This window comes from Nerophis ophidion, linkage group LG04 (genome assembly GCF_033978795.1).
Source record: "Nerophis ophidion isolate RoL-2023_Sa linkage group LG04, RoL_Noph_v1.0, whole genome shotgun sequence".
Taxonomy (NCBI): Eukaryota; Metazoa; Chordata; class Actinopteri; order Syngnathiformes; family Syngnathidae; genus Nerophis; species Nerophis ophidion.
In genome coordinates, this window is record NC_084614.1 from 75,398,307 (window position 1) to 75,418,180 (window position 19,874).

General features: G+C 42.5%; 1 protein-coding gene across 2 annotated transcripts in view; it reads right to left on the reverse strand.

Annotated features, from left to right (window-relative positions):
- The window catches only part of ttc3 (tetratricopeptide repeat domain 3), a 103,111-nt gene that overhangs the window by 42,766 nt on the left and 40,471 nt on the right, over positions 1-19,874 (reverse strand). Inside the window, exons 12-20 of one of the 2 annotated variants that reach the window (XM_061899068.1) lie at positions 19,645-19,807; positions 19,530-19,560; positions 19,349-19,460; positions 19,150-19,186; positions 16,392-16,690; positions 16,179-16,328; positions 3,438-3,518; positions 3,223-3,332; positions 3,022-3,148 (exon numbers count right to left, since the gene is read on the reverse strand). In XM_061899068.1, the coding sequence (XP_061755052.1) occupies positions 3,022-3,148; positions 3,223-3,332; positions 3,438-3,518; positions 16,179-16,328; positions 16,392-16,690; positions 19,150-19,186; positions 19,349-19,460; positions 19,530-19,560; positions 19,645-19,807 (1,110 nt within the window). Of the gene's footprint in view, positions 1-3,021; positions 3,149-3,222; positions 3,333-3,437; positions 3,519-16,178; positions 16,332-16,391; positions 16,691-19,149; positions 19,187-19,348; positions 19,461-19,529; positions 19,561-19,644; positions 19,808-19,874 lie in introns of both variants that reach the window. The other variant, XM_061899067.1, reaches the window with a different exon arrangement.

Below are 19,874 nucleotides of genomic sequence, written 5' to 3' on the forward strand. Positions count from 1 at the left end.
AAATATCGATTGTGCTACGTCTGAATGCGCTTTAAATATCGATTGTGCTACGTCTGCATGCGCTTTAAATATCGATTGTGCTACGTCTGCATGCGCTTTAAATATCGATTGTGCTACGTCTGCATGCGCTTTAAATATCGATTGTGCTACGTCTGCATGCGCTTTAAATATCGATTGTGCTACGTCTGCATGCGTTTTTAATATCGATTGTGCTACGTCTGCATGCGCTTTAAATATCGATTGTGCTACGTCTGCATGCGCTTTAAATATCGATTGTGCTACGTCTGCATGCGTTTTTAATATCGATTGTGCTACGTCTGCATGCGCTTTAAATATCGATTGTGCTACGTCTGCAAGCGCTTTTAATATCGATTGTGCTACGTCTGCATGCGTTTTTAATATTGATTGTGCTACGTCTGCATGCGCTTTAAAAATATCAAATGTGTCAAGTCTACATGTGTTTTTAATAGATTCTGCTACATCTATTTATACTTTAAATATGAATTCTGCTACGTCTGCATGCGCTTTAAACAATTTGTGCTACACGTACTCTAAATGGCCTTAAAACATTTGTGTTACACCTACATGCGCTTTAAATATCGATTGTGCTACGTCTGCATGGGCTTTAAATATAGAATGTGTTACATCTGCATGCGCTTTAAATATCGATTGTGCTATGTCTGCATGCGCTTTAAATATCGATTGTGCTACTTCTGCATGGGCTTTAAATATGGATTGTGCTATGTCTGCATGCGCTTTAAACATCAAATGTGCTAAGTCTGCATGTGTTTAAAATAGTTTCTGCTACATCTATATATGCTTTAAATATCAATTCTGCTACGTCTGCATGTGCTTTAAACATAATTTGTGCTACACGTACTTTAAATGGCCATAAAACATTTGTGTTATACCTACATGCGCTTTAAATATCGATTGTGCTACGTCTGCATGCGCTTTAAAAATATCAAATGTGCCAAGTCTGCATGTGTTTTAAATAGATTCTGCTACATCTATATATACTTTAAATATAAATTCTGCTACGTCTGCATGCGCTTTAAACATAATTTGTGCTGCACGTACTCTAAATGGCCTTGAAACATTTGTGTTACACCTACATGCGCTTTAAATATCGATTGTGCTACGTCTGCATGGGCTTTATATATAGAATGTGCTACATTTGCATGCGCTTTAAATATCGATTGTGCTACGTCTGCATGCGTTTTTAAAATCGATTTTACTACGTCTGCATGCGCTTTAAATATCGATTGTGCTACGTCTGCATGCGCTTTAAAAATATCAAATGTGCCAAGTCTGCATGTGTTTTAAATAGATTTTGCTACAACTATATATACTTTAAATATAAATTCTGCTACGTCTGCATGCGCTTTAAACATAATTTGTGCTACATGTACTCTAAATGGCCTTAAAAAATTTGTGTTACACCTACATGCGCTTTAAATATCGATTGTGCTACATCTACATGCGCTTTAAATATCGATTGTGCTACTTCTGCATGTGCTTTAAATATGGATTGTGCTACGTCTGCATGCGCTTTAAAAATATCAAATGTGCCAAGTCTACATGTGTTTTAAATAGATTCTGCTACATCTATATATACTTTAATATGAATTCTGCTACGTCTGCATGCGCTTTAAACATAATTTGTGCTACACGTACTCTAAATGGCCTTAAAACATGTGTTACGTCTGCATGGGCTTTATATATAGAATGTGCTACATTTGCATGCGCTTTAAATATCGATTGTGCTACGTCTGCATGCGTTTTTAATATCGATTGTGCTACGTCTGCATGCGCTCTAAATATCGATTGTGCTACGTCTGCATGCGCTCTAAATATCGATTGTGCTACGTCTGCATGCGCTCTAAATATCGATTGTGCTACGTCTGCATGCGCTTTAAAAATATCAAATGTGCCAAGTCTGCATGTGTTTTAAATAGATTCTGCTACAACTATATATACTTTAAATATCAATTGTGCTACGTCTACATGAGCTTTAAACAATTTGTGCTACACCTACTCTAAATGGGCTTCAAATATTTGTGTTACACCTACATGCATCTTAAATATCGATTGTGCATGCGCTTTAAATATCAATTGTGCTATACCTACAGCAAAAACCCAAAGTTTGGACACACCTCCTCATTCAATGAGTTTTCTTTATTTTCATGACTATTGTAGATTGTCACTGAAGGCATCAAAGCTATGAATGGACACATGTGGGGTTGTGAACTTAACAAAAAAAGGTGAAATGACTGAAAACGTTTTATATTTTTAGTTTCTTCAAAATAACCCCCCTTTTGCTCTGATTACTGCTTTGCACACTTTGGCATTCTCTCCATGAGCTTCAAGCACACCTGTGAAGTAAAAACCATTTCAGGTGACTACCTCTTGAAGCTCATCGAGAGAATGCCAAGAGTGTGCAATAATCAGAGCAAATAGTGGCTATTTTTTAAAAACTAAAATACAAAACATCCATCCTTCCCTTTGGGGTCGCTGGTGCCTATCTCGGCTACAATCGGGCAGAAGGCAGTGTACACCCTGGACAAGTTGCCACCTCATCGCAGGGCCAACACAGATAGACAGATATAATACATTTTTTTTACAAAAATTAACAGAAAAAAAATAAATCAGAGTGTGTACTAAAATAATACAATTGGATTCCAAAAACAATTATGTATAGCAAAAAATGTTTTCAGTTATTTCACCTTTTTTTGTTGAGTACATAACTCCACATGTGTTCATTCATAGTTTTAATATCTACAGTGACAATCTACAATGTTAATAATCATGAAAATACAAACAACGCATTGAATGAGGTGTGTCCAAACTTTTTGCCTGTACTGTACATGCCCTTTAAATACAGATTCTGCTACGTCTATATACACTTCAAATATTGGCTGTGCTCCAGTAGATGTGACAGTCATGCGTGTTACAGTTATTACACCAGTAATTAGAACAATGACAGGGAGTTACAAAATATCTGCATCATCGCGGTCTTACTTTAAAATAGTTGAGCTGGGTTTCTTTTACAATCTCTTTGCTTAGCGGCCAGGTGAGAGTACCCGGCGTTATACGATTCTTCACCATCTGCAGTGAATCCTCAAAGTGTTTCTGAGCAACAGCAAACCTGATCAAAAGGGACAAAAAACATGTTTGGACGGGGGTTGAAAGCAACACAAAACATGTCAATTTAAGGTGTACCTGTTCTCTTTAAGATAAAGCCTGCCACGGGCATAGTGAACGAAACACTGAAAAATCCTTTCCTCGTAAGATTTGATCTTCTCCAAGAGTCGCTGGGCTTCTGCTATTTCCTATTGCACAAAGCGTAATTGACAATATTCAAAGTCTGAGCTCTCCCCCCCAGCCTGAAGTTGAAAAGTGGAACGCAGGTGTGTGGTTCAGGATGCTGTAGTTACCTCAGGCTTGCCGATGTCAGTCAGGGCGGACACACGGCCGTACAGCAACAACTGCACATCTAATGTTGAAAGTCCTATGTCCTGGTTGATTAAAACAAATAAACTTGTCAGTAGAAAATAAAAAGGCAAAAACCAAGTGAGAAACTGAATACAGAACCCATTTTCAGTCTATTATCTAAACAGGGCTTTTATCGTATTATTCAGGAGACATCCAACACATGTAGACAGTAGGGATGAGCCATCTGTAGGGGTGTAACGGTACGTGTATTTGTATTGAACCGTTTCGGTACGGGGGTTTCAGTTCGGTGCGGAGGTGTACCGAACGAGTTTCCAGACGGACATATTAAGTAGTGTAAACAATATTCAAAATGCCGGACATTTGAGGCATTTAAGAAACTCTGCCCTGAGGACATATCCAGTGAAAAGAGGACGTATGGTCAGTCTATCCTAGCCCGGTCCCATTTTGATTAGATAGTACTTTATTTATTCCGTCAGGAGAGTTCCTTCAGGAAAATTACAATTTTCAGCCCAATCCCATTCAAGATCAGACAAACATTAAAGGGAGACAGAACAGGATCGCTGACGGGTCTGCCGGCTTCCAGCGCCGCTTACAAAAAAAGATGAGATACAGGTAAACAAGGGGGGGGGGAAAAATAGAAGATTAAAATAAAATAAAAAAATCGGTCTTAGCCTGGGCCCTGGAGAGGGGGTGCAGACTGAGGCCAAGAGAAAAAAAACAACAACTCATAGCCATAGTACACATCCCTCTTCAATGTGTGTAAGAGGGAAACATCAAACATCAAAGAACAGAGGACATTAAAGACATTAAAGTAGCAGATACAACCAGACACTTCTACATACAGCTATGAATAAAAAGTAAAAGAAACATATACACTGTGGTGGCCTCTGCGGTGTTCCACGCCATCGTCCGCTGGGGAGGAGGGAGCATGGCCAGAGACAGGAGCAGACCCAACAAAGCAACCAAAACAGCCGACTCCACTCTCGGCCAGTGTCCAGTCCGCATTGATGAGCGATGATATGTCCAAGGAGATTGAGGTGTCCGACACCTGCTCACCCAGCCAAAACACCGCGAAGCCTCTCCGTCCCAGCGCTCAGTGCTAGCTCCGCAGCCCTGTCCCCTCATCCGCATCTCCTCCAGTCCCTCCAAACAGACTCCGGTGTGGCAGAGACCCAGCAGCTGGTCTCCATGGCCAAAAGGCTCCCGGGAGGCAGATCCAGAAGTCCACAAAAAAAGCACCACAGAGGTCACGAAAGTGCCACCCCTTGTCACACAGTCCCAAAGGGTCCCGGACCAAAATGCAAAAAAATATAACACATTAAAACAAGAGGGAAACACAAAAGGATGATACAAGAGCACAGAGCTCCTGCCTACAGCAGCCACTACAGCAGCGCCATCTTGGGGAAAAAAAAAAATAAAAAAAAAATAGCATGCTAGCAGCGACCGGGCTAGGATAGACTGACCGTATGTCCTCTTTTCACCGGACATGTCCTCTTTTGCGGGCTGTCAGGGCAGAGTTTCTTCCATCCATCCATTTTCTACCGCTCATTCCCTTTTGGGGTCACGGGGGGCGCTGGCGCCTATCTCAGCTACAATCGGGCGGAAGGCGGGGTACACCCTGGACAAGTCGCCACCTCATCGCAGGGCCAACACGGATAGACAGACAACATTCACACTCACATTCACACACTAGGGCCAATTTAGTGTTGCCAATCAACCTATCCCCAGGTGCATGTCTTTGGAAGTGGGAGGAACCCTGAGTACCTGGAGGGAACCCACGCATTCACGGGGAGAACATGCAAACTCCACACAGAAAGATCCCGAGCCTGGATTTGAACCCAGGACTGCAGGAACTTCGTATTGTCTGATCTTGAACTGGATTGTGCTGAAAATTGTAATTTTCCTGAAGGAACTCTCCTGACGGAATAAATAAAGTACTATGTAATCTAAAGTATTGTGAGGCAGACGCACTAACCCCTCTGCCACCGTGAAGCCCGGGCAGAGTTTCTTAAATGCCTCAAATGTCCGGCATTTTGAGTTATGGTTGCGTGTTTTAGCAATGTACGCTCAGAGTTAAGAAGGGGTTAAAAACAAAACACATTGTGCGGGCAACAGCAGCATTCGTGAGGGAGGGGCAGAGAGCGAGAGAGTTATGATAAATGCACATGTGTCTGCAGGCTCTGCTTTTTATCCATAGATTTATCAGATTAAATTTTTTATTATCAATAGCAGGGGTGTCAAAAGTGTGCCCCGGAGGCTATTTGCGGCCCACAACTAATGTTTTAAAGGCCCACGGCACATTCTAAAAATACTATCAAAATAAACAAAAACATAACAAAAGTGAAAAAAAAAAAGCTTGAATATTAAATGTAATTTAGAAAAAGTTGCAATGTTGACTAATAAAACAAAGCTGTTTTTTTTTTCTTTCAAACGGTCATTGCTCAAAACATAATATTGAATCAAAATCTATGTTATTATGAATTATTGACCTATCCAAGGTTCCCATTACTTCACATCAAATATTCCACTAAGAAAAATATTTTTGGTGGAAGATTTTGCAAATTTGGTAAATAAATAACCCCAAAAATTATATTTTGTCGTTTTCTTACTGTACCGAAAATGAACCGAACCGTGGCCTCTAAACCGAGGTACGTACCGAACCGAAATTTTTGTGTACCGTGACACCCCTAGCGATCTGGCCTAAAATATGTATTGCAGCCTCCAGTGATGATATGCTACATATTAAATAATAAACAAAAATTATAATAGAACCATTTCAATAAAGGGTAACAGAGGCTCCTAAATAGGATGCTGACCTATGCAGTAACAAATTACATACGGGGCAGTATAGCTCGGTTGGTATAGCGGCCGTGCCAGCAACTTGAGGGTTGCAGGTTCGATACCCGCTTCAGCCATCCTAGTCACTGCCGTTGTGTCCTTGGGCAAGACACTTTAACCCCCCTGCTCCCAATGCCACCCACACTGGTTTAAAAATGTAACTTAGATATTGGGTTTCACTATGTAAAGCGCTTCAGAATCACTACAGAAAAAGTGCTATATAAATATAATTCACTTCACTTCATCATTTATGGTTGCATTATTTCGGCAAAACTATTATTAATCTACAGGTTAATTAACTGTTAGTTTTTTTTTGTAACAGAAAAAAACTTTTTAAAAAAGCATTTTTTTTAAATATATGCACACTAGTTGTAGCTATTAGGCTGTTCTCGTTTTTATTTATTTTATTTTTCTAATACACCGTAGCACTTTGAGGTTGTTTACTCAATGTAAAAGTGCTTTATACAAATAAAATCTATTATTATTATTATTAACATGGTTCTATCAGCGACTGGGTGAAGAATCTCGGTGTTGTTTGACGCAACTCTCTCCTTAGAGCTGCACATTGAGTGCTGCTAAAACAGTCCTCTTTCATCTACATAATGTCGCTAAAATCCGCCCCATTTTGTCAATCAGTGACGCTGAGATTTTATACATGCATTCATTACGTCTCGTATCAATTACTGTAAGGTAGGCCTGGCAATATATCGATCATTTCGATATATCGCGGCTTTGTCTCTGTGCGATATAGAAATTTAGTATATCGTGATATCCGAGTATATGTTCTCACACAGTTGCTTTTAGCTGCGGTCATTACACTGCAGGCTTTTATCACTATTTCCTGTCTCTCCTTCTCACAGACAAGCGCACATTCTTACATACGTCACATACTGTCACGTCATACGCCCTCGCATGAGAGGTAGCAGTATGGGTAACAATAGCTGTGATGCTAGCGGAGTGGTGAGAGTGGTAATACGAGAGAGAGAAGGTGCCAATCTGGTAACAAATGAAGGAAGAATTAATTCCTAAGAAAAACAGCACGGGGTCCAGCGTCTGGCGGTGGTTTGGCTTCAAGCGGGAAGATGTGAACAGGAATGCGGCAAAAGCGTTGTTACTAAAAGTAGCACCTACTGCTAATTTGTAGCATCATTTGAAAAGTCCCCCGCTAGAGAATGAAGAGTGCTTCAAACTGCATTTCAACATCTCCGTTCGGTGCCATACCCACAAAATGCCGAAGCAACCATTTCCGGATCGTAGGAAAAAAATAGTCAAAAACAGAATTTAATAACATCCGTAGTAACCTACCACATAGCAAAGGACATACGCCATTTAATTTCCTGTTACGCAGCTCATTTTTATTTGAGTTATTGAAATATCTTGTGTGACATCCAAAGTGCACTTTGTTTTAAACTATTGTAGTTGCGTTCTGTACAAAAAGTGCACTTTAATTTAGTGTTGTTTTGATATGTCATCTTAGTGACATCATGCACAAAAGTGCACTAATTGCTTGTTTTAAAATGTCTCTGGTAATCTTACACTTTCTGTTTTGAAATGACATGAATGTCTGTGCCACTGCTTAATAACTGTTTAATAAATAGAGTTTGGTTATATTGACTTAGTTGTGATTTCCCGCTCTGCATGAAAGTTTAAAATGAGCATATATTAAAGCAGTATGAAGAACAATGTTTTAAGGTAGACACATAGAATCATCATACTGCTGTGATTATATGCATCAAATATATTGAGATATATATCATGCATCGTGATATGGCTTAAAAATATCGAGATATTAATAAAAGGCCATATCGCCCAGCCCTACTGTAGGTATTATTTTCAAGTCTCCCTATGTCCAGCATTAAAAGATTACAGTTGGTTCAAAATATGATTGCTAGACATTTCAAAATATTACAGCTATATTGGCCCACCTGCACTGGCTCCTGGTACACTTAAGATGTGACTTTAAGGGCTTTATTACCGGTACTTATGTACCAAATATTAAACGGTTTAGCACTATCTTCCTTGTAGAATGCAGGCTTATTAGGTGATTCCCAAAGCCCAAAACAGTCTGCAGTCTCTAGATCATAGGTGTCAAACTCTGGCCCCCATGTAATTTCATTTGGCCCTTGAGGCAATATCAAATTAACATTAGAGCTGGCCCGCCGGTGTTATACAGCGGTGCCGCTGTAACACCGCATTCACCGATTTCCCGGGAGACTCTTGAATTTCAGTGCCCCTCCCGAAAATCTCCCGGTGCAACCATTCTCCCGAATTCCACCCGGACAACAATAATGGGGGTGTGCCTTAATGGCATTGCCTTTAGCGTCCCCTACAACCTGTCGTCAAGTCTGATTTTCCTCCTCACAAACAGCGTGCCGGCCCAGTCATCTAATATATGTGGCTTCTACACACATGTAAGTAAATGCAAGGCATACTTGATCAACAGCATACAGGTCACACTGAGGGTGGCCATATAAACAACTTTAACACTGTTACAAATATGCGCCACACTGTGAACCCACACCAAACAAGAATGACCAACACATTTCGTGAGAACATCCGCACCGTAACACAACATAAACGCAACAGAACAAATACCCAGAACCCCTTGCAGCACTAACTCTTCCGGACCGCTACAATATACACCCCCTCCCCGCTACCAACAAACCCCGCCCCCCTAACCGCACCCACCTGAGCCCCGACATTAACTGAGCAGTAAAAAGACCTGAATGTTTGATTTATTCATTATTTTATTTTCAAATGTATTAGCCTCTGGAAAAAGTTAATGTTAATATTTACCTCAAAAGGCTGCAAATACAAAAGAGGCATTCAATTTTTATTTAAATTTGATTTGATATGCCATTGATATTTTTTATTATTATTATTTAAACTCAATTTTGCATGTCACTATAAAGTTATATAAGCCTTGCTTGTTCAATATTCAATGAAAAACTTTTTGGGGTCCCTATTAAAAGATTAATTTGTTCAACCTCGGCCCGCGGCTTTGTTCAGTTTTAAATTTTGCCCCACTCTGTATTTGAGTTTGACACCCCTGCTCTAGATCTTTTTCTATTCGGACTTTACTCCAGTACTCTGGAGTGCCCTCCTACCAAAAGTTAAACATGCCAACTTGGTAGAAGCATTTAAGTCCCACCTTAAACCTCATTCATACACTCTTGCCTTTAAATAAACCCCCTTTCCTACAAGGAAAGACTACCAGATGGCGATGAATAATCCCTTGAGAAAAACCAATCTGGAGGTGTCAGCTGTTCTAAATCACGACTACTCTACGACCTGGTTTAATGGGTTGTACTTGTATAGCGCTTTTCTACCTTCAAGGTACTCAAAGCGCTTTGACACTACTTCCACATTTACCCATTCACACACACATTCACACACTGATGGAGGGAGCTGCCATGCAAGGCGCCAACCAGCACCCATCAGGAGCAAGGGTGAAGTGTCTTGCTCAGGACACAACGGACGTGACAAGGTTGGTTCTAGGTGGGATTTGAACCAGGGACGCTCGGGTTGCGCACGGCCACTCTCCCCACTGCGCCACGCCGTCCTCCCAAGACCCTCAGCTTGAACCCAATGGACTGGAGTCTCACAAATCATGAATGATGTAATTGTGTTTTGTGCAGCCCTTTGAGGCATTTAAATATATTCAGATTAACTGATGTATCGCACAACCCTAGGAGACGACAAATGCTTTGTCAGTGTACAACAAGGTTGTAAAATATTGATACAAAGCAGACAATATACGTTGGAATGTTAGTAGCAGTCCTAATTAGTGGGATAGATATAATGGAAACAAAAAAAGGCAACGAAAGATAAAAGGCACAGTAGGATGGATTATATTTGCAGGTAAATTATTGCATATAGAATTGCAAAAAAAAAATGTACGGAGTTTCCCATAAATTCAAATATTTGTGGCGTATGTGCTGCCAACTTCTGCCAATCATGTTCCAAAAACATTGATTTCGCTTTCGGTTTAAAAATGAATGTTTCAAGTTGGAGCAACAGGTTTCCGTAGTCTGTCTGCAGACTGGCCTAGTAGTACAAAGTTAAGATCAACATTCCGTTCCACAGAATTGTGCAACAAATGCATTCGCTATTACATGTTCCATTAAAAATGTCATTAGTTGAAACATTTGTACAAGGCTAAAACAATCGCAATGCTAGTTTTTGTTAGCCTGTCAATTGAAGCTTTAATCATATGCAAGAATTAAGCTAGTGGAGTTAGAGCTAACCACCACCCTGTATAATTGTATTGCTTTTTTTCAGTTGATAAACTGTATTGTTTATTTAACACAAGTCCTACATGTATGTGCAAATCTTACAATAACCTCTTTGTGGATACTATCAATCAACTTCAAACTTGGACGTTTTTTCATCCATCCATCCATTTTTTTCTACCGCTTGTCCCCTTTGGGATCGCGGGGGCTGCTGGAGCCTATCTCAGCTGCATTAGGGCGGAAAGCGGTGTACACCCTGGACAAGTCGCCTCCGCATTGCAGGACCAACACAGATAGACAACATTCACACACTAGGGCCAATTTTTAGTGTTGCCAATCAACCTATCCCCAGGTGCATGTATTTGGAGGTGGGAGGAACCCAGAGTAGCGGGAGGGAACCCACGCAGTCACGGGGGAGAACATACGAACGCCACACAGAAAGATCCCGAGCCCGGGATTGAACTCAGGGTTTTTCATCTCTAATTTAAAAGGACTGTTAACATATTTGGCAAACTAAATTCCATGGAGAGCAGAATAATAAAGTCCAGAATTCCTGACAGTAACCCTGCTTTCAGGAAAACTATTACAAGGTATATATGTTTGGACATTACAGACGGTAAATGTCATGGTCAAATACCATGAGACATTATAAAGACACCAAAACAGAGAATAGAACACAAACTAGTGATTGCTTTTCACGTACGAGGAGAGAACCTGGAGCCAGTTGTCAGTTACAGGCTCCCAATTTACTCTGAAACTTTCTCCAGCCTCCTCACCTTTTTAATTCATTTAGGGAAGCCCTTTCAGTACAAACACGCACGAAGAGCTGCACTCAGGGAGGGGGATTTACAGCTGTGTGGGATACCTAACCCCTGTACTGATAACAAAACACAGGCAAATACATAGCAATAAAAGGATTAGCAACTTCCTGCATTGCTCTGGCCCATCTGCAAATTCCTCCTTTAAAGGGGAACATTATCACAATTTCAAAAGGGTTAAAAACAATAAAAATCAGTTCCCAGTGGCTTGTTGTATTTTTTGAAGTTTTTTTCAAAATTTCCCCGGTCTCGGAATATCCCTAAATAAGCTTTAAAGTGCCTTATTTTCGCTATCTTCGAAACCACTATGCATTTCCCTGTGACGTCATACAGTGCTGCCAATGTAAACAAACAATGGGAATACCACAGCAAGATATAGTGACATTAGCTCGGATTCAGACTCGGATTTCAGCGACTTAAGCGATTCAACAGATTAGGCATGTATTGAAACAGATGGTTGGAGTATGAAAGTATTGAAGAAGAAACTGAAGCTATTGAGCGAATAGCTATTGACGCTATTCATAGCCATAGCATGGCCAAATAGCTGCGTTAGCATTGCCGGTAAAATTTACGGACCTAACATTCAGGACTTTCGCATCTTTTGACACTGGAGCAACTTAAATCAGTCGATTAATAAGTGTTTTTTTCGCATTAAATGTGGGTGGAAGTACACGTAATATAGTTGCAAATGCATCTACAGGTTATCCATACATCTCTGTGGCATGTCTGCTTTAGCACCGCCGGTAAATAGCATGTTAGCATCGATTAACGTAGCATGTTAGCGTCGATTAGCTGGCAGTCAACATCAACAAAACTCACCTTTGTGATTTCGTTGACTATCGTTGCAAATGCATCTGCAGGATATCCATACATCTCTGTGCCATGTCTGCTTTAGCACCGCCAGTAAATAGCATGTTAGCGTCGATTAGCATAGCATGTTAGCATCGATTAGCTGGCAGTCACTCCGCAACCAAATATGTCTGATTAGCACATAAGTCAACAACATCAACAAAACTCACCTTTGTGATTTCGTTGACTTTATCATTGCAAATGCATCTGCAGGTTATCCATACATCTCTGTGCCAGGTCTGTCTTAGCATCGCCGATAAAATATGGAGACACTCTGGCCCATTCAATGGGGGTCTGGCGGCAGACACTTTGGCATCTTCGGGCCAGTGGTGCAACTTGAATCCCTCCCTGTTAGTGTTGTTACACCCTCCGACAACACACCGACGAGGCATGATGTCTCCAAGGTTCCAAAAAATAGTCGAAAAAACGGAAAATAACAGAGCTGAGACCCAATGTTTACAATGTGTTGAAAATGAAAATGGCGGCTGTGTTACCTCGGCAACGTCACATTCTGACGTCATCGCCTCCAGCGCGATAAACAGAAAGGCATTTAATTCGCCAAAATTCACCCATTTAGAGTTCGGAAATCGGTTCAAAAAATATATGGTCTTCTTTCTGCACCATCAAGGTATATATTGACGCTTACATAGGTCTGGTGATAATGTTCCCCTTTAAGTGGGTTGGTCAACTTAAGTTCAATCTAACACCAAGTTTCCTTTCTACTTGTCTACTCAATGCACAAAACAGTCATATTTGAATAAAATGAGATAACTTATTTACAATTAATCCAACAGTAAATCAGTCAGCTATTTAGCGAGTTGCAGACTCACTCATGGAGAATACGACAAAATGCATAGGCCACAGCCCCAAAGCCAAACATAACACACCTGGCCATCGAAAAAGGAGCCCACACGCACGCTTGTTTCTGCTTGGAAGGCTCATATTACCAGCAATGTCACATGTCCATGAAAAAAAAAAGGAACGGTAATTTTTTAAGACAGTATAGTACATTTTTTAAAATTCATTATCAATCTAATATTATGCAGCGGTTAATCACAAATGCCTCAAATTCATTAGTACCGTAGTTAGGGCTGGGGGGTATGGCCTTTTTTTAATATCTCGATATTTTTAGGCCATATCGCGATACACAATTAAATGTCTCGATATTTTGCCTTAGCCTTGAATTACTACTACTCAGTGGCCTAGTGGTTAGAGCATGGGTGTCAAACTCTGGCCCGCGGGCCAAAATGGCCCGCCGTTTAATTTAATTTGGCCCTTGAGGCAATATCAAATTAACATTAGAGCTGGCCCGCTGGTAACACCACATTCACCGCTAATACTCATACTTGCCAACCCTCCCGATTTTCCCGGGAGACTCCCAAAGTTTAGTGCCCTTCCCGAAAATCTCCCTGGGCAACCATTCTCCCGATTTCCACCCAAACAACAATATTGGGAGCGTGCCTTAATGGTACAGCCTTTAGCGTCCTCTACAACATGCCGTCACGTCCTCTTTTCCTCCATATAAACAGCGTGCTGGCCAAGTCACATAATATATGCGACTTATACACAAACATACTTGGTCAACAGCCATACGGGTCACACTGAGGGTGGCCGTATAAACAACTTTAACATTGTTACAAATATGCGCCACACTGTGAACCCACACCAAACAAGAATGACAAAACACATTTCGGGAGAACACCCGCACCGTAACACAACATAAACACAACAGAACAAATACCCAGAACCCCTTGCAGCACTAAGGCTACCGGAACGCTATAATATACACCCCGCGCTACTACCAAACCCCGCCCACCTCCTTTTTATTTTATTTTCGAATTTGTTAGCCGGTGGAAAAAGTTAATGTTGATATTTACCTCAGAAGGCTGAAAATAGAAAAGAGGCATTAACTTTTTTAATTACATTTTATTTAATATACCACTGATGTTTTTTCGTTTCTTTTTTGAAAGTTGATTTTGCACTATTACGTTATATAAGCTCTGCCTGTTCCATGGGAGGAAACGGAAGTACCCGGAGGGAACCGACGCAGTCACGGGGCGAACATCCAAACTCCACACAGAAAAATCCCGAGCCTGGGGTGGAACCCAGGATTACTCAGGACCTTCGTATTGTGACGCAGATGCATTAACCCCTGTGCCACCACGCTGCCCTACTTAAGCCTTGCTTGTTCAATATTCAATGCAAAACTTGTTTGGGTTCCTATTAAAAGGTTAATTTCTTCAACCTTGGCCCGCGGCTTTTTTCAGTTTTAAATTTTGGCCCACTCTGTATTTGAGTTTGACACCCCTGGGTTAGAGTGTCTGCCCTGAGATCGGTAGGTTGTGAGTTCAAACAGAGTCATACCAAAGACTATAAAAATGGGACGTATTACCTCCCTGCTTGACACTCAGTTTCAAGGGTTTGAATTGGGGGTTAAATCACCCTAAATAATTCCCGGGGGCGAAGCACCGCTGCTGCTCACTGCTCCCCTCACTTCCAGGGGGTGATCAAGGGAAAGGGTCAAATGCAGAGGAAAAATTTCACCACATCTAGTGTATGTGTGACAGTCATTGGTACTTTAACTTAACTTTAAACTAATCTGGACCAAAGGGGAAGCGAACCATCCAGACTGTTATCAACGCAAAGTTCAAAAGCCAGCATCTGTAATGGTATGGGGGTGCATTAGTGCCCAAGGCATGGTTAAAATACGCATCTTTGAAGGCACCATTAATGCTGAAAGGCACATACAGGTTTTGGAACAACATATGCTGCCATCTAAGCGCTGTCTTTTTCATGGACGCCTCTGCTTATTTCAGCAAGACAATGCCAAGCCACATTCAGCATGTGTTACAACAGCGTGGCTTCGTAAAAAAAAAAGAGTGCGGGTACTTTCCTGGCCCGCCATCGAAAATGTGTGGCACATTACGAAGCGTAAAATACGACAGCGGAGAGCACGGACTGTTGAACGACTGAAGTTCTACATAAAACAAGAATGGATAAGAATTCCACTTTCAAAGCTTCAACAATTAGTTTCCTCAGTTCCCAAACGTTTGTTGAGTGTTGTTAAAAGAAAAGGTAATGTAAGACTGTGGTGAACTTGCCCTTTCCCAACTACTTTGGCCCGCGTTGCAGCCATGAAATTCTAAGTTAATTATTATTTGCAAAAAAAAATAAAGTTTATGAGTTTGAACATCAAATATCTCGCCTTCGTAGTGCATTCAATTGAATGTGGGTTGAAAAGGATTTGCAAATCATTGTATTCTGTTTTTATTTACCTGTAACACAATTTCCCAACTCATATGGAAACGGGATTTGTATTAGCAGTAATGCTACTTTTGGTAGCAACGTTTGTGCCGCAAACTTGACAAATTAAAGTTGCTTATTCGACATATTCCCAATTGAAGCCGAACCACCGCCAGACGATGGACTTCCTGCTGTTTTTCTTGAGAATTAATTCTTCCTATATTTGTTACCAGATTCGCAACTACTTTCTCTCACGTTACCACTCGCACGGCTCCGCTGGCATCACAGCTAACGTTACCCAGTCTGCTCCACAAAGGCGTATACGTATGTGACGTATGACGTGACAGTGTGTGACGTGTGTAAGAAGGTGCGTTTACTATCTGTGAGAAGGAGACAACGAGTGGGAAGAGCCTGCAGTGTAATGCCCGCAGCTAAAAGCAACTGCGTGAGAACATATACTCGAATATCGCGATAAAGTCAATTTCTATATCGCACAGAGACAAACCCGCGATATACCCCGTGTAGCGATATATCGTCCAGCCCTAACCGTAGTACTTTATTAGTACCAGTATACCATACAACCCTAATGTGGTCTGTATTTAGGAATATTAGGAATTTACAGTAGTTTGGGAAAAAAAAACAAATAAAAGACTGTGTCTTTGTTTTTTCCAAAACAAGAAAGATTGTCACGCTTTGATTTTGCGAGATGAGCCCGACAAGTAACGACAAAGACTGGCCTTACCTTGTGTGATATGGTGTCCAGCAGGGCCAGCGCTTGGCGGAAGGCCATCTCGGCGTTGTAGCTGCACAGGTTGCTCAAGGCCGTGTGGGCGTCGTGCACAAGAGATCGCAACTCTTTGCACACGGCGGTTTTGTTAATGGCCACTGGCTGCTTCTAAAAGAACAACATCATCAACTCAAAAGACACTCGAGGGCACAGATCGTCGACCTTTACCGGCTGTTGTTCGGCATGATTCTCCGGACCCTGGTCCTTCTTCTTGAGTGTATCGGGCTGTTTAGTAGTGGAAGCGCCAGGGGGGGCCATCGTGCTGGGCGGTTTAGCGGCGGCGGCCGGTGGGGGCCTCGTCTTTTTTGGCGTGCTGGGCGGTTTAGCGGCGGCGGCCGGTGGGGGCTTCGTCTTTTTTGGCGTGCTGGGTGGTTTAGCGGCGGCGGCCGGTGGGGGCTTCGTCTTTTTTGGTGGGACCGACTCTTTAGTGATGCTGGCTGGCGTTGGTGGGACCGCCTTTTCCTTGACTGATTTCAAGACAAAAGCCTAATTGGTGCGTGTACCATGACCAGTGTTACTTTTAGTAGTAACGAGTAATCCAATTACTTTTAGGTAGGAGTGTGACGGTACGTGTATTTGTATTGAACCGTTTCGGTACGGGGGTGTACCGAACAAGTTTTTAAAGCCAAAGTCTTAACAAGCTGCTTTGCTTCTTCTGCCTCTGTCTCAGCACCCAGCATTGTCCCATCCACACAACCATCTGATTGGTTACATATGTATATAGCGGTAACAGCCAATCAGCAGTGCGTATTCCGAGCGGTAACAGCCAATCAGTAGTTTGTATTCAGAGCGCATGTAATAAATGCTTCAGCGTCGAGCAGATAGGTGTTTAGCAGGTGAGCATAAGGCAGCGTACTCTCCCCAAATGATTATAAACACCTCCCAGTCAACTATTACTATCATCACTATGAGCCCGTTGACCTCCTAGAAATTTAATTCGCAATTCTGGCTTATGGTGAAGGCTAATTAGCTTTTAACGTAACGTTAGCTCATTTTGCGGTGTGTGTGCGTGTGTTTTTTACGGACAGAAAAGCTGTGAATGGCAGGGTCCCTGCTATCACATGTTGATAAAAATATAACATTTACATAATAAAAATCAACTACAGGCTTCCCAAACGCTGGGATAAATTAAGCATGATGAGTTGACTTGAAACTGTTTAATGTTGCACTTTTTATATGTAGGAGAAAAGTTTTGTCATTTTATTTAACCTGAGCAACAATTTGAGGCAGTTTTATGTTGATTAACGTAGGCAGAATTATTATAGTGTTCCCAATGTTACAAATTTGGTAAATAAATAACCAAAAAATGTATATTTTCTTGTTTTCTTACTGTACGGAAAATGGATTGAACCGTGACCTCTAAACTGAGGTACGGACCGAAATTTTTGTGTACCGTTACACCCCTACTTTTAGGTCTATTACAACACTGTTAGTGATAGCTTAATTTAAAATGGAACACTACTCTTGATGTGGTTTTAACTCAACAAGACAGCGTCGTGTTGTTGCATAAATGTAGTTCTAACAAACCAGGAAGTGGCACTCGCCCACAAAAACAGGCGGACTAAAGAAAACCAACAAACATCCATCCATCCATCCTCTTCCGCTTATCCGAGGTCGGGTCGCGGGGGCAACAGCCTAAGCAGGGAAACCCAGACTTCCCTCTCCCCAGCCACTTCGTCTAGCTCTTCCCGGGGGATCCCGAGGCGTTCCCAGGCCAGCCGGGAGACATAGTCTTCCCAACGTGTCCTGGGTCTTCCCCGTGGCCTCCCACCGGTTGGACGTGCCCTAAACACCTCCCTAGGGAGGCGTTCGGGTGGCATCCTGACCAGATGCCCGAACCACCTCATCTGGCTCCTCTCGATGTGGAGGAGCAGCGGCTTTACTTTGAGTTCCTCCCGGATGGCAGAGCTTCTCACCCTATCTCTAAGGGAGAGCCCCGCCACACGGCGGAGGAAACTCATTTCGGCCGCTTGTACCCGTGATCTTATCCTTTCGATCATGACCCAAAGCTCATGACCATAGGTGAGGATGAGAACGTAGATTGACCGGTAAATTGAGAGCTTTGCCTTCCGGCTCAGCTCCTTCTTCACCACAACGGATCGGTACGACGTCCGCATTACTGAAGACGCCGCACCGATCCGCCTGTCGATCTCACGATCCACTCTTCCCCCACTCGTGAACAAGACTCCTAGGTACTTGAACTCCTCCACTTGGGGCAGGGTCTCCTCCCCAACCCGGAGATGGCACTCCACCCTTTTCCGGGCGAGAACCATGGACTCGGACTTGGAGGTGCTGATTCTCATTCCGGTCGCTTCACACTCGGCTGCAAACCGATCCAGTGAGAGCTGAAGATCCCGGTCAGATGAAGCCATCAGGACCACATCATCTGCAAAAAGCAGAGACCTAATCCTGCGGTCACCAAACCGGAACCCCTTAACGCCTTGACTGCGCCTAGAAATTCTGTCCATAAAAGTTATGAACAGAATCGGTGACAAAGGACAGCCTTGGTGGAGTCCAACCCTCACTGGAAATGTGTTCGACTTACTGCCGGCAATGCGGACCAAGTTCTGACACTGATCGTACAGGGAGCGGACCACCACAATAAGACAGTCCGATACCCCATACTCTCTGAGCACTCCCCACAGGACTTCCCGGGGTACACGGTCGAATGCCTTCTCCAAGTCCACAAAGCACATGTAGACTGGTTGGGCAAACTCCCATGCACCCTCAAGAACCCTGCCGAGAGTATAGAGCTGGTCCACAGTTCCACGACCAGGACGAAAACCACACTGTTCCTCCTGAATCCGAGGTTCAACAATCCGGCGTAGCCTCCTCTCCAGTACACCTGAATAAACCTTACCGGGAAGGCTGAGGAGTGTGATCCCACGATTAAATGATTAAAATTATAAATTCCATAGAAACATACCTTGTTGGTTTTCCTTCTTTGTTTTACATTCTGCTGCCTGGAAACATGGAGGATAATCTATGTGACTTTCACTTCAAAGTCTGAAAGCACTGGCAGCATTTCTGCATCAGCGAGTCTGGGCATGCACGCCCTACTTTGTTAAGATTGTGTGCGTCATGCCTGACTTTCGAGTTTGCGCCAACTGCGTTAGCTCACTCACCTTAAACGGCAGGGCTGCACCTGGCACTACCTTGCTCTTATTAAGACCGCCTCCTTTTGTTTTCAGCACATGCTGCTGCACCACAACACATTTCTTGATGGCCGCTGCTTTACTGGAATCATAAAAAGGGCAAATGGATTATTAAAAGGTCACGACTGACATTTTTGCCCCAAGCACTTACCTTGAACCTTTACCTTTCTTTGGCGGCCCCACTGCAAAGGAAAATAAGGATGAGCTATTTGTGCTAACATTTTAATAAAGTATTTCTGATCTAGCTGGTAGACAGAAAGGTGTACCTTTGTTGCCAATCATCGCTTCCACAAACTTTTGATGCTGCAGCATTAGGTCTTGGACTCCGTCAGGGTCGTTCTTGCACAGATTGCGAGCTGAACTGTTGGCCGCCAAAGCCCTTTTCTCCTCGCCCAACAGGAACAGAGCCTCGCAGTAGCGGTAGTGACCCTGGAATCAAAGACTGAGCTCGTCAGTGTCCTTTTGGGAAGACCGCTGGAGACGCTTGAATCCTTTC